The sequence below is a fragment of the Camelus dromedarius genome, chromosome 13 (genome assembly GCF_036321535.1).
Source record: "Camelus dromedarius isolate mCamDro1 chromosome 13, mCamDro1.pat, whole genome shotgun sequence".
In the NCBI taxonomy this organism is placed as follows: Eukaryota; Metazoa; Chordata; class Mammalia; order Artiodactyla; family Camelidae; genus Camelus; species Camelus dromedarius.
This window is the reverse complement of record NC_087448.1, coordinates 55,733,591-55,747,565: the sequence shown is the minus strand read 5'-3', so window position 1 is coordinate 55,747,565 and position 13,975 is coordinate 55,733,591. Positions and strand designations below refer to the sequence as shown.

The 13,975-nt window shown below is 36.0% G+C and overlaps 1 protein-coding gene across 3 annotated transcripts in view; it reads right to left on the bottom strand.

Moving 5' to 3' along the window:
• CDADC1 (cytidine and dCMP deaminase domain containing 1) overlaps window positions 1–13,975 on the bottom strand; it is a 41,747-nt gene that overhangs the window by 6,462 nt on the left and 21,310 nt on the right. For 2 of the 3 annotated variants that reach the window (XM_010995193.3, XM_031466426.2), the window contains 4 exons: window positions 11,211–11,260; window positions 8,190–8,359; window positions 6,279–6,468; window positions 3,572–3,632 (listed from right to left, as the gene is read on the bottom strand). In XM_010995193.3, the coding sequence (XP_010993495.3) occupies window positions 3,572–3,632; window positions 6,279–6,468; window positions 8,190–8,359; window positions 11,211–11,260 (471 nt within the window). Of the gene's footprint in view, window positions 1–2,561; window positions 2,683–3,571; window positions 3,633–6,278; window positions 6,469–8,189; window positions 8,360–11,210; window positions 11,261–13,975 lie in introns of all 3 variants that reach the window. The other variant, XR_004141296.2, reaches the window with a different exon arrangement.

The window sequence follows — 13,975 nt, the reverse complement described above, 5'->3', positions numbered from 1 at the left end:
TTTATATTGCCTTTTGGAGAAGATAAGGCCTTAAATGTAATGTATCCTAATTTCTCAATCTTTTCTTTTATGGAGGATATATCAACAGAATCCTCAAAAATTGAAAAGCAAAGATAACTAAGACTAAAGAAAACAGAACAGATCTGAGGACCATGGGGCAACTACAAAAGGCATAATGCATGCATAATGAGAAGACCAGAAGAGAGAGGAAGGAACAGAGGTAACTGAAACAATAATAACTGAGAATTCTCCCAGATTAATGCCAGACACTGTACTACAGATCCAGGTTGCTCAGAGAACAGCAAGTAGGATAAATGTCAAAATATTAATCTAACTATATCATTAATCACTCTGAACATCAATGGTCTAGAACCACCAATTAAAACAGACTGTCAGAGTGGATCCAAAAAAAAGGACTCAACTGTATGTTGTTTACAAGAAACCCACTTTAAATATAAAAACATACTGAGGTGGGAAGCCCCATGAATAGACTGGAAGGGCCCCAGGCAGGGCCACTATCTCCCTTTTGTGCTTCTGTAAAACGGCTTGCTTCTATGAAAGCGGAACTTACCCCTAAGATTCTATTGGTTCCCTAAGCTCACTTCTGATTGGTCCATTTCTAAAAAGCTCATTCATGATTGGTCCACTTTGTTACACCTTATTTGCCTATAATGTTGCAAAGTCTAGACTGGCAACCTATAAAAGCCTGTGTAAACCTACAGATGGGGTCCAGAGCTTGGAGTGTTGACTCCTCTGGGCCTGCCGGCATAATAAACCTGAGTTCTCCAACCCTCCAAGTGCTGCTTGGTCTCTTGCCAGGATCCAGGTTGCTGTCACAACTGAGCTGTAACACACTTTGCTGCAACAATATAGATTAAAGCAAAGAGCGTCAAACTACATGAGGAAAAAATTAGAATTGCAAAGAGGAACAGTTGAACCTATTAGCACAGCTGAAGACTTCAACACTACTCTATCAAAAATGGACACTCTGTATGCTACTATGATAATGGAAACATATCATTTATATATTTATCCAAACCCACAGAATGTTCATCAAGAGTGAACCATAACCATAAACTGTGAACTCTGGGTGACTATGATGTGACAATGTAGGTTCATTAATTATAACAAATGTAGCATTCTGGTAAGGAGTGCTGATCATGGAGGAGGCTGTGCATGTGTAGGGGCAACAGGTATATGAGACCTCTCTGTAACTTCCCCTCAATTTTTCTGGGAACTGAAAACTGCTCTAAAAAATTGTCTCAATAAAAAAATGCAAAAAGATTTACCTTTTCCACAGAAGTCTTTAATTCACATGGGACTGGTTTTTGTAGATTCTGTCCCCTTGGAGATGGACAGACTCTCCCTTGAGTATTCTTTTCAAGAGCTAGACTTGGTTAGGGGTGGGAGTGGGTAGGTAGGAGAGGTGAGGAAGGACAAATGCTGTAAAGCCTGAATAGACCAGAGGGCAAGCCCCAGTCTAGCAATAAAGCTGGTGTTTAATTTTCGTCTGTTTGATTCCTGTGTGTCTGTCTGCCAGCTGAATCCAAAGTTGAAAAGGAATTACATCTATATGATTCCATTTATTTGAAATTGCCAGAATACACAAATCTATAAACACAAAGTAGATTAGCGGTAGCCTGGAGCTGGAGGTAGGGGGAAATAGGAATAACTGCAATGGGTAAGACGTTTCTTTTTGAGATGATGAAAATGTTCTGAAATTAGGCTCTGGTGATACAACTGTGAATCTACAAAACCCCACTAAATTCTATACTTTATCAGGGCAAATTTATGATATATATCTCAATAATTATATCTCAAGAAAGCTCTTATAAAACTGAAAAAGAAATAGGGATATTACTTATGATATAAAACATTTGTTTAAAAAAGTACACACAAAACGTTAATGAACTTATCTACAAAACAGAAACAGACTCACAGACGTAGAGAACAAACTTATGGTTACTGGGGGTAAAGAGGGTGGGAAGGGATAAATCAGGAGTTGGAGATTTGCACCTCTTGGGGAGTGATGGAAATATTCGCTATCCTGATTGTGGTGGTGGTTTCATAGGTGTATACATCTATTAAAATTAATCAAATCGTGTATTTGAAATATGTGTAGTTTACAGAACAGGAATTATACCACAATAGAGGTGTTAAAAAATACATGCAAAACATTTGCAGTTCAATGAACAGTCAGAAAGCAAACATACATTTAATTATCACCCAGGTCAAGAAATAAAACATTGCCAGCAAAGCAAAAGCCTTCCTTTTGTCCCCTCCCCATCACGACCCCTCCTTCCAATCTCAGGACTTGCAACCACCACCTGTCTTCTTCCTTAGTGATCTAGGACCAATAAATCCTGGCTAAAAGCCCCATCTTGATTATAAGCAGCAAATATCTACTCTTTCATGGCTTGCCTTTGTACTTTTTTAATGGTATATTTTGACGAACAGATGTTCTTAATTTTACCATAATTGATTCATCTTTTTTTAATTCTTTTTTTTATAGTTAGTGCTTTTTGTATCCTTTCCCTAACAACACGGAATTCTTAACTCACCCCTTCAAACATTGTTACTGAATACATTCTTTAATCAGATACATGTATTTTTTTCTTTCTTCTCTTTTCCTACTTTTTTTTTTCTTGACAAATTTTTAAAAAGATGGAATTTTTTTCCAGGCTGCAAATGAAAAATATACTACTTAAATAATATAAAGCTAACTCAGAACACAGAAAATCAAGATAATCACATAGAAATTATTTTCATAAGGAAATTATATTTCCTGATTTTTCAGAGTAATGAAATCATTATTATCAAGAAGATTTTACTTATTATAGAACTTCCACCTACCTTGAAACCAAACAGAGATAACATAGCTAATATTTTAAAATAATATTGTACATCTATAATGTTCAAATTATGTGCCTGAAGAATTATAGAACCTCCCAAAGATTGTATTACATTAAAAATATCTGTGTTCACAACATTGTAAAATGATTATAAATCAATAAAAAATGTTAAAAAAAATCTGTGTTAATAATGCAAATAATGAAGCTCTGAAGACCATTAATTCATTTATGGTAACTGTGATGACTCTTAATTAGATTATTCAAATAACCGGACTATTTCCATTCTCTCACCAATCTGAGCACATGTGGCTTTACTCTAATAAGAATGTATCCATCCTCATAATTTGGCCCTAGATCCATCTGTATTAACTATACATATTTTTCCTTTCTAACTGCCCAAGAGGCTTTTGTTTTGGTATAGGAGAGGATTGTTGTCTGCTGTCTCATACTAGATTTAATTTATAAATTCAATTTGTACATGATTGTATTAAACTGCAGATTCCATAGGACTAGTTATTAATCAGCACTTTCCATGACACCTGGCATACAGCAGACACACAAACGTTTGTGAACAAACTGAATGGCAAAAATCTAACCTGCAAAAAGAAAATGCTCCACCTACAACCACAGCAATTTCCAACACCTGATCATAATAATTCACTATTTATCTCTTCTTAGCAATAAAGTCAACCTCAATAAAAGGACTTGTAAATACTTACTCTCTCTACTTTCAGGCTCATTTTGCTCAAGAACACAAGTTCGTGATGGATTCAGTTGCCACTGTAAAAGGACATAAACATTTTATTTATATGTTTAAGAAGGATTTAATAAATAGTATTTCAACACTGTGCTTTCAAATATCAAAATAGCTAAAACAATGTACAAAAAAAGGGTTAGCAACTCATACCAACCTAGCTCTAATAACAACCCTGAATGACCCTGAATTTTCTGACTTTGGGGATGAGAATTAATAGTCTTAGAGAAGGAATGGAGTATAAAGATCCTCTTTCACTTTTGTTTTACAGGTAAGGAAGTGGAGGACCAGAGAGGTGCAGTGACTTGCCTGAGGTCACACACTGACTAAAGACAGCAATAGCATGAGAACCTGGGTATGCCCAGGCCAGGGCTATAGAACTTCCACCACATCATATTCTGTCTCCAGGTCCTACAGAATCTTACAGTAGGTGCAGAAGGCCCAGATACAAAGAATGAAAATATGACTAAGATTATCCTGCCTTTTAATATAGTTGTATCATAGAAGATATACTATTATTTATACATCATAGCACATCATTTATCATATCATATCACATCTATTCTGATTACAGTTTTCTATCTCAACCATTCAGAAAAACATAGGGCAGGCTGAAGATTCTCAGCTATTACAGTGAAGACTGGAGCAGCAGATAAGAAAAACTGAGTGTGCTCAGCACCTCGTAGCACAGCCCTTCCTTTCTTACTTGGCTAGAAATCCTACCATCAGAATCACTAAAGACTTAACCAAAAAGCCCCACTAGGGCACTAGCTCCAGAAAGACACAATTAAGTGTGCAATTCCTGAAAGTCTTGTCCATAAACATTAATTAGTTCATCAGATTAACTATTTAATATTATGGGCCTTGAGTGGGGATGAGATGGAAGACAAACATTTTACCATGCATAAAAAAGTCCCTGGAAACGGAAGCCATCTAGACTATATAAGTCTATACTTGTGGGATGGTTAGGTCTAGCACCAGGAAAAAGAGGACTTACAAGCAGTAGGAAATTATATATGAAATTTTTTTTAAAAAAGCGTATTTCAAAACATGTCAAACCCCTAAACTCTATTAATTTGGGCAAAGTAAAAACTAATAACCCTGGATAATCATAAAAAGACTACTTCCAACAACAGGAGAATGGTTAAATAAGTTATGTCTATAGGTTAGAATATTGTATAATTATTAAAAGTTATTTCTGAAGAATTTTCTAAGACAGAAAATACATCAACATGTTAACAATGGTACCTATGAGTGGTGGGATAATATCTGTTCTTTTTTATTTTCCTAGTTCTCTATAATGAGCATGTATTATTTTCATAATAAAAAAGTGTATAACCTAATAAAGAAAAATCTATGTGTATTAAAAAGAAAAAATGTAGTTTCTAAGTAAATGGACATGGGTTTATGCTGGCAAAATATATTCTTAGGTAGGGGGAGGAAAACAGCTCAGTGGTAGACTGCATGCTTAGCATGCATGAGGTCCTGGGTTCAGTCCCCAGTACCTCCATTAAAAATAATAATAATGCTAGAGTCCACATAACGCTCATCTGTTCAAAAAAATTTTTAGCTTCCACATATAAGCAACATCATATGATATTCATCTTTCTCTGACTTACTTCACTTAGTATGATAATCTCTAGGTCCATTAATATTGCTGCAAATGGCATTATTTCATTCTTTTTTATGGCCAAGTAGTATTCCATTAAATATATAGCACAACTTCCTTATCCAAACATCTGTTGATGGACATTTAGGTTGCTTCCATGCCTTGGCTATTGTAAATAGTGCTGCTATGAACATTGGAGTGCGTGTATCTTTTACTATATGCCTTTTATACCCACTGCAAATTATAGTATATGTTACATTAAGTGCCAGAATTATCATTAAAAAGCAACATATGACTCTGGACAGGATCCTTCTGCTATACAGAACTTTACTGGGACAAGTGGTAAATCCTGACTGGAATCTGGATTAAATGGTAGTGATGTATCAGCGATAATTTCCTGAGTTTTGTGGTTGTACTGTGGTTATGTAGAACATGCTGTTTGAGGAAATACACAACAAAGTATGTAACAGTGATCTGGCATCATGGCAACAACTTAACAAAGTTCTTCGTAGTGTTTTTGTAGCTTTCCTGTATGCTTGAGATTGTTTTAAAAAACTGTATTTTAAAAGCCTAGGTCATAAAAAAGTATAAAGAATTAAAGTTTTCTACCAACTACCTCAGCACTTTTTAAAAATATCAAATATTAAATTCCTTCTAATTGTTCTCCTGATTTTTCTCCTGAAAAACATGTGTGTGTATATGAGTCCCTCCTCCTTTTGAGTAATCTTAAACTCCTTCTATCTACCACTTCCAGCCAGAAAGAAGGGTGAGGGAAATGGTGGGTCTGGGATTTTCTTTTACTAGCCACCAGATGGCACCAGAGGGCCAACTAATTCAAGCTCTGTTAAAGTCAATGTACAACTCTCTAGAGAGACATATTCATAAGGCAGAGATCCTTAGCTGAACATTTGTAATTAGGCAAGTACTCACATATAAAATAAACTCAATGATAATATTTTATTGAAACTCTTTAAAAGGGAGAGAATCACTAATTTAAAACACACAGCAGAGTACCTAACAACATAATAGAAAGTATATTATGAAAAAAAGTGTGTCTACTTACTGTAAATTTGCTAACACCCTCAAGTTCCCCAAATCTCATGTAAGAGATGTCTGCCTTCTTTTTTCCAACATCTACATCCCCTGCATAGATCTGTTTTATACCTGCACCTTTAATTAAAGGTACACATTCATCACATGGGCACTTTGTCACAAAAATCATACTTCTTTCTTCTGGTTTTATTTCTTGACACCTGTAAGAAATATATATAAAATATTAGGAAAGTAGTTTCTGAAAGGATAAGTTATATTTTAGAAAAATCTTTAAATACTAAAGTTGAGCTGTTTTAGAAACAGACTAACAACATTATACACAATAATGACCAAGTCTTATTCTTGCTGATTTAGTTGCTGGTAAGACTTTCAATATTAGATTACAAAGTAAATGAAAACAGATAGTGTGTGTATGTGTATGTGTGTGTGTGTGTGTGTGTGTGAGACAGAGAGATAGAGTGAGAACGCGAGAAGGAAAACAATGTTTTCTAAGTAGGGACTTCTTTATAATGCTTGAGTTAGGAGCTAGAACTAACACCCTCCCTAAGAATGTACCATGTATGATTAGACATAAGTCATCACGGTGGCGAAAAGATCTATCCTTTATCTGGTACCTAATGGATATTTAATAAATGCTTACTAAATTGATAGGCAAATAGATATTAAAGTTCTGCTTTGAGTTGGAGTTCCCTTACGCCCATCCCTAACACAGGATAATTTTATTTAACAAACATTTGGATTTGACAAAATAAAGCAAGTATATCTGTAATGAAGAGCACACGGTAAAAAACAGAGGAGTCTGGTGAAATTTTGCATGCCAGGGTGATTTAGGACTGCGGGATGCTTCATTGAGGATCCCAGGATTGTACTTCTGGGGTCCATGGTTTACGCTGCTCTCAGTCAGCCGTCTTATATTCCCCATCACCAGCCTTCCACATCTCCACATCCATGTCCCCAGTTCAGACTCTCATTCTGTTCCCCTGTACCAGGACTGCAGAGTTTTATGCATCTAGTCTGTTCAAACAATATATCTGCAACCTAGGCAGCCATCAGTGCCATTTCACTTCCCCACTGCCTACTGCATGAGGTCTAAACACAAAGTCTTCCCTTGTCAGTCCCAATGTATCCTCACATGCTCCATGGCCCAGACTAACTGGAAGACCCACATTCCTAAACACACAAGCACCTTCCTACCTCTAGTTCACTGCTATGCTTGAAGCAAGAATGGTTTCCATTCAAGGAAGCATCTCCAATTGCCACAATCCTACCAAACCTTTAAAATACAGCTCATATGCCAGTTTGTTCACAAAGCTTTTCCCTCACACACCCCCTCCATCCATAGCAGCCCCTAAATTTCCACCCACCTTGGCCTTTCCCACACAACTGATCATGTAAGGTTGAATACAGTCTCATATCCCCTACTGCATTAGAAACCATGACTTACACAGTTTGGAATCTCTAAGATCACCCACTTAGTGGTAAATGCTGAGAATGTTTATGGAAATGATCTAAACATTAGAAGCAGGTAATGCCAGTTATAATCTCTAACAAAAGCTATGTTGAAGCAATTTGATTCATAATAAAATCTGTATACTCATAATTATAAATTTATGTGCTCTTCATTTAGAAAACAAAGGAGATCTTACAATCTAGGAATATGCAAAACCCTAAGGACAAACTTCAAGCAGTTTTATACTGGAGAGAGAAGGAAGAAAGGAAAAAAGACCTGCTCAATAAATTTGAAGGCCTGGGGGATCCCTGACAACAGCCTCAGGTCAGGCAGCAAAGACCAAGCACAAATGAAGTGATACTTCTGAAAAGAATACTTCTTGGAATTTTTTAAAAAGGCAATAAATTACAGCTGAAAGAAAACTAAGTTCAACTTAGTTTTAAAGAAAATACATGCAAACGAATTTCATACCTAAATGTCAAGGCATTCTGCTCGGCGTGAACAATGTATCGGAATTTCCTTATTTCTCTGTCTTTCTGTTTGTCATCCATGTGTGGGAAGTCAGCATACTCGGATCCAACAGGAAAAGCGTTATAACCGCATCCTATGAAGTACATCGCGCCCGTCCCATCACAACTTCTCTACAAAAAGTGAGCAAACCAACAAAGCTGTATCCAACACTCTGGAAAGGCATCTGGCAGTGTACCTTTAAAGCCTAGTATCATACTTTGCATAATGAATTGACTTTTCCATGACAAACTGAACCATCAAAAAAATACAGTATTAGATGCTCCTACTGCAGTAAGGTCTTATCAAAGCTAAATTTCAAGCTGATCATCGCAAATATACAAACTCAAGGCAATCCTTCATTTTAGCAGTCAAATACTAGCTTGTTTAATTCATGAACTGTTTCACTTGATTCAGACATCTCTCCCTGAATAGATTATAAAATCCTAGAAAACAGAAACCATGTTTTATACCTCCTTTCTATCCTTAAAGTAGACCTATGAGAGTGTTCCATACATAGCAGGTACTCAGTGAATTACTAATTACTGTTCATTTCTTACATGCTCTGTGCTGTGCTACTGGTTAGCAAGTCGGAAATTCTAAAAATATTTTGAATAATTTCTGTTGTTGGGCTAAAAATGTGCTATTGTATGTAGGCAGAAAATAAACAATGCACTTTCCTTTAATCTTCATATTTATTGAGCCTCTATTGTGTGTGTGTATATATGTGTGTGTGTGTGTGTATATATATAAAAATAGAATTTCCTACTTACGTGACTTTTTTCTTTTTTCCTTTTTTTATTGATATATAGTCAGTTTACAACACATAATTTGTTAATATGAATGCTTAATCAACTATACGAGTAAAATATTTTATAAATCATGTTTATTATAGTTTGGAATATGCTATAAACCTCACTAAATTTCAGTGTATTATAGTTACTCATGTGATAGTATCAACAGACACAGTACCATGGCAGCTTGATAAAAATCACTGTTACCATTGGTGAGCCAACAAAAGCTTACAAATAAAATATTATCTCATTAATAATAAATTATTCTTGAGCATTTACTAAATGCCAAACATCATGCTGAGCTTTATATATGTTATTTCATTTAATTAACCCTCAACACATCCTAGGCAGTATGATTACAGTACTACGATTACTATTCCCATTTTACAGATAAGGAAACTGAGGCCAAGAGAGATTAAATAGCTTGTCCAAAGTTACAAAGCTGGTAAGTAACATAGCCAGAATTCAAGCCTAGGTTGCTTGACAGCAAACCCATATCTTTTCACTTTATCATGCTGGCTACACTGCAGATAATGTAACTGGAAACCTAAATTCTCCACAAAGTAGTTAAGAACCAGATGTTAAGCCAAAAGGCTGCTGAGCATTTATATAAACACAAGGGAGAGTTCCAACCACAGGCCAGGTGCTGTGCCAGGCGCTGGGGACACAGTGGTAAACAAGACAGAGAATCTAGCTTTCAGGGACCTTCCAGTCTGTAGATGATAAGAAACGAGACCTGTAAATTTAACCGTGATGAGTGTCACAAATAAGTTGTACAGAATGCTATGGGAGCTTCTGGCAGAGGAACCCATTCTAGTAGGTGTTACCAATTCAAGTAGAGGTAAACGGAGTTGAGAGTTATTTTGAAGGTGGAATTCATAGCATTTGGTGGTTGACTGTATGTGTGCAATAATGGGGAACGGGATGGTGACCACGTGCGAAGGAGCAGGTTAGCAGGGGAGAAACCGAATGGACTGGCTAGGCTGAACCTGAGGGGCTCTTGCACATTCAGCCAGATGGTCGAATTACTTGCTGAAAAGTCTACTGAAGGAAACGTAGGCCCTCTACTCATCTTTCAGTCAGCCTCACAGTTACTAAGTATCTCCTGATTCCATGCCCTTCCAACCCATGTCTGGAATTCCAAGGCCTCATCATCTCTTTTCTATTAATCTCCCTATTTCCTGTCTAGCCCCTCTTCATTTTTCAAATACAAATCTGACCAAATCATCTTCCCACTGCAAATATTCTTGGATTGCACTGTCCAATACAGGAGCCACTAGGCACACGTGGTCGGTGCAAACTGAAAGGTACTGTAAGTATAAAATACACATTGGATTATGAAGACTCAATGTTCCCCCCAAATGCAAAACACTGTATTAATAATTTTTATATTGGTTACATGTTGAAATGATAATATTTCTGGATAGATGATTAAGTAAAATATATTCTTAAAATTAATTCAACTATTTTTTTAATGTGGTTCCTAAAAATTTTTTAATTATGTATGTGGCTTGCCTTTTAATTCTGCTGGTTAGCGTTGTGCCAGGGTAGCCCACTGGCTAAAGGATAAAGTCCAAACTCTACGTGGTATACAAAGTTCTTCGTGGTGCAGCCCAATTTTATGCTACTCTACTCTACATAAGACCCTGGACCCCAACATGTCAAGTCACTGCACCTTCCCACATCCTCTCCTGCACTCCCTGCCTCTGCAAATTACCCTCCTCATCCCACTAACTTGTTTTGCCTGATGAACACCTACTCATTCAAGATTAATAGCATCTTACCTCCTCCAAGAATATTTTACTCATTTCTCCAAGCAGAGTAAACATTCCTCCTCTATATTCTCATGATATCATGCTATAATTTACAGTTATATACCAGTCTCTTTTTGACCTCTGTCTCTATCACTAGACTATATAAGGCCATGAAGGGTGGAATATGTGGTCTTTAACTCCCCTCTGTTCACCAAGACACAGAGCCTATCCTGTAGAAGGTGCTTAATAAATCTCTGCTAAATGAATGAATCTATCTAGAATTCTGAGAGAATGCACCAGTGTTTATAGAACTTAATAAATACACCAGTAAGAAATACTAATCCCTATGGGTCAATAAAATGCCATGTACTTATGACTGAAATATGTTTAAACAAAATCAAAGTTAAATGTTTATAAAGAAATATTTTCATACTTACAGACTTTCCTTCTGCCCAGATAACTGCTCCAACTCCTGTTTTATGATCCTCTGAAAAACACACGACATGTAATTCAGTAAAAACCAGTGATTTGTTAGTTTCAGAAATATATTTTTCCAAAAATAATAAACACATTTATTGAAATGTACTTTATAAGTGTAGTAACAATCCTTGACATTCTCACTAATTACAGAAAAGCATTAAATACTGTTGAGCATAGAATATGGGAGCTAGGTACTAACTAACTACCGACAGTGCCACTACCAAGCCAGTCATACACCACCTATGGGCAGAGATCATGACAGTGGCAGTGCCCATACTCAGGGCACTTCAAAGCTGTAATCAGAACTGACTGCAACTTTATTGAATTTCCATCAACAAGTCAGTTTTTAAATGACTATTTCTAATAGATGATGAAATCAATTAAGAACGAAGTTTCTAAACTAATGTGTTTAGTGTAATAACCATTTACAACAATCAAATCTGTCTTCTAGCATTTTTTGCACTCTATTCATGGAAAATACATTTTATGGAAGTGTTCTTGCTATGAAAAAAGTTCAAACTCATAATACAAAAATAAACAAATCTTTACAAGCTTTCTTTTTTTCTTTTTTTTTTTTTTTCCTGGAAGGTACATGCAAAGAAATTTTGATTGAAACAAAATGTTGTCCTTTCCCTGACCTGCACAGTTTACCCTGAGGGGAAAAGAATGCCAAGTTAGTGACATGAAGTTCGTTTCTACATCAAGTGGCAGAAGTTTTAAATATTAGATTACAATTTTCTGTAGAACCACTTGTTTACTTTGCAACAACTAAAGCTGTATTTCTTAAAACTATTAACCTTACACAGAAAATTTAAAAAACAAAATAGAAATTCTACATATTAAGGATTGACTTTTTCCTTCTACGAATACCAGAGTAAGTTTCAAATTTTGAAGACAATTATACACTAATTATAAAAACCATAGTATTTATCAAAAATCTTAATAAGAGACCAATGTAGTTAAGTAGGTACATTTACAGAGGAAGTGACAATTATCTGTGAACTTGCCCTTAGGCATTTTCATATTGATGAAGATTAAATGCAACTGTAGCTTCACCCTACAATTTCCTAAAAGTTAAGTAAAACTGTACTTAATACATGTATAAATCTGAAACAAAAAATGAAAAATAGAAGTTCTTCATATCGAGTCTACTTTTTCTACTACTGACACTCAGTATTTTCCATGCTATTTGTTTTTAGTCCAGGAGCCACTTTTTCTGTAAATGTGACTTGTAAACTAAGCTCTACTGCTTAGCTAAGGTTAGTTTCACCAAGAGAATATTCTTTACTAAGTCCCTTTTAAACTCAGAATACAATTTCATCCACAGACGATGGGGAGGATATTTCACCCAGCCCCAGGGTTGGATGGCAGATAAGGCAATTTCTCAAAAATCTTTTCATATCTGTAATTTTTATGTAAAATTTCTCAAAAACCTTTCAGGTCTGTAAATTGCTCCTGAGGATCTAGTCATTCACAGGGTCTTCTCTGTACACCTTTGAAAGGAAGGTCAATTCATATAATCACTGGGCCAAATTCCTGAGACTCTTTGATCACTGAAAGAGAACCCTCTCTCCTATGGTTCTGGAACACAGGCAGGGTTATTCTGGCTCCCAATACTGTGGTCATGTCAGGGTTTGTCCAAGAGTGATCCACAGACCAATTACATCAGAATCCCTGGATGCTTGTTTAAAAGGCAGACTCCTGGCTCCCATGGATATTCCCTGAAGCAACCTCTCCAAGGGACGCGGCTGACCCAGGAACCTGTACTTCTCATGAGCTACCCTCTGACTCACTGGCAACTAAAAGCTGAGAATTATGATCTGAAACAGTTAACTTTCTTGGTTACCCCAACCTACTTTCATCAACACTGTGGTTCAGAGGGAAGGCATAATCCTCAGCTTTGGAAAACGCCTAGCCCAGTGGGAATTAGGACGTAAAAAGAGATCAAAACTCACATTTAAACCAGGTAGGTAAGATGTGACACCCTCCTATCTCTTTTTCTTCTCCCAGAGTCTGAACAAATTGTCACTTTTTTGCTACCTCAAGGTATCCTAGAAACACACTTATAATAACACCTGTGGATCCTATTTATTCATCATTCAAAAAACAATTATTAAGCACCTACTTCCAATTAGTTTTAGAATTCTGCTGTTAAAAGTTTTGGAATTCATTTTAATCATATATATTTTTTTAAATGAAATGATTTAACGGAATGATTTCTTCACCTATTAATTAGAGTGAAATAAAGTTGTTAAGTAAGCTGAGGAGAGTGAAATTTAAAGTTTGAGTTATTAGAAACACACTAAGTCAAGGGAATATCTACCTTGCTGGATTGTCCTCAATATTAAGTGACGTGCATATATAAACCACCTTTCTCTGTGTTTGACACTTAGTAGGTGCTCAATAAATTGTTAGTTATTTATCATTAATGAAGAGTATCAGTCTAGAATCCCTTATCTGCAACCCCTTATGTCAAGTTTTTTCAGACAGCTTACTGCACATACATATAGTATATAAACATTATTTTTCTAAAATCTGAAAACTTTTGAATTCCTTTTCATAGAACATGGTGTCTTCCCTGGAAGAGCTCATGGTGAAGTGCAGGACGTGACAGTCATACTCTATTCAGGATTTGGGTTCCAGGCAAGGAAGTCATACATAGACAAAAAATTAACCTTGAAAACTCTTTTAAATCACCCATCAAGTGCCTAAGTACACAACT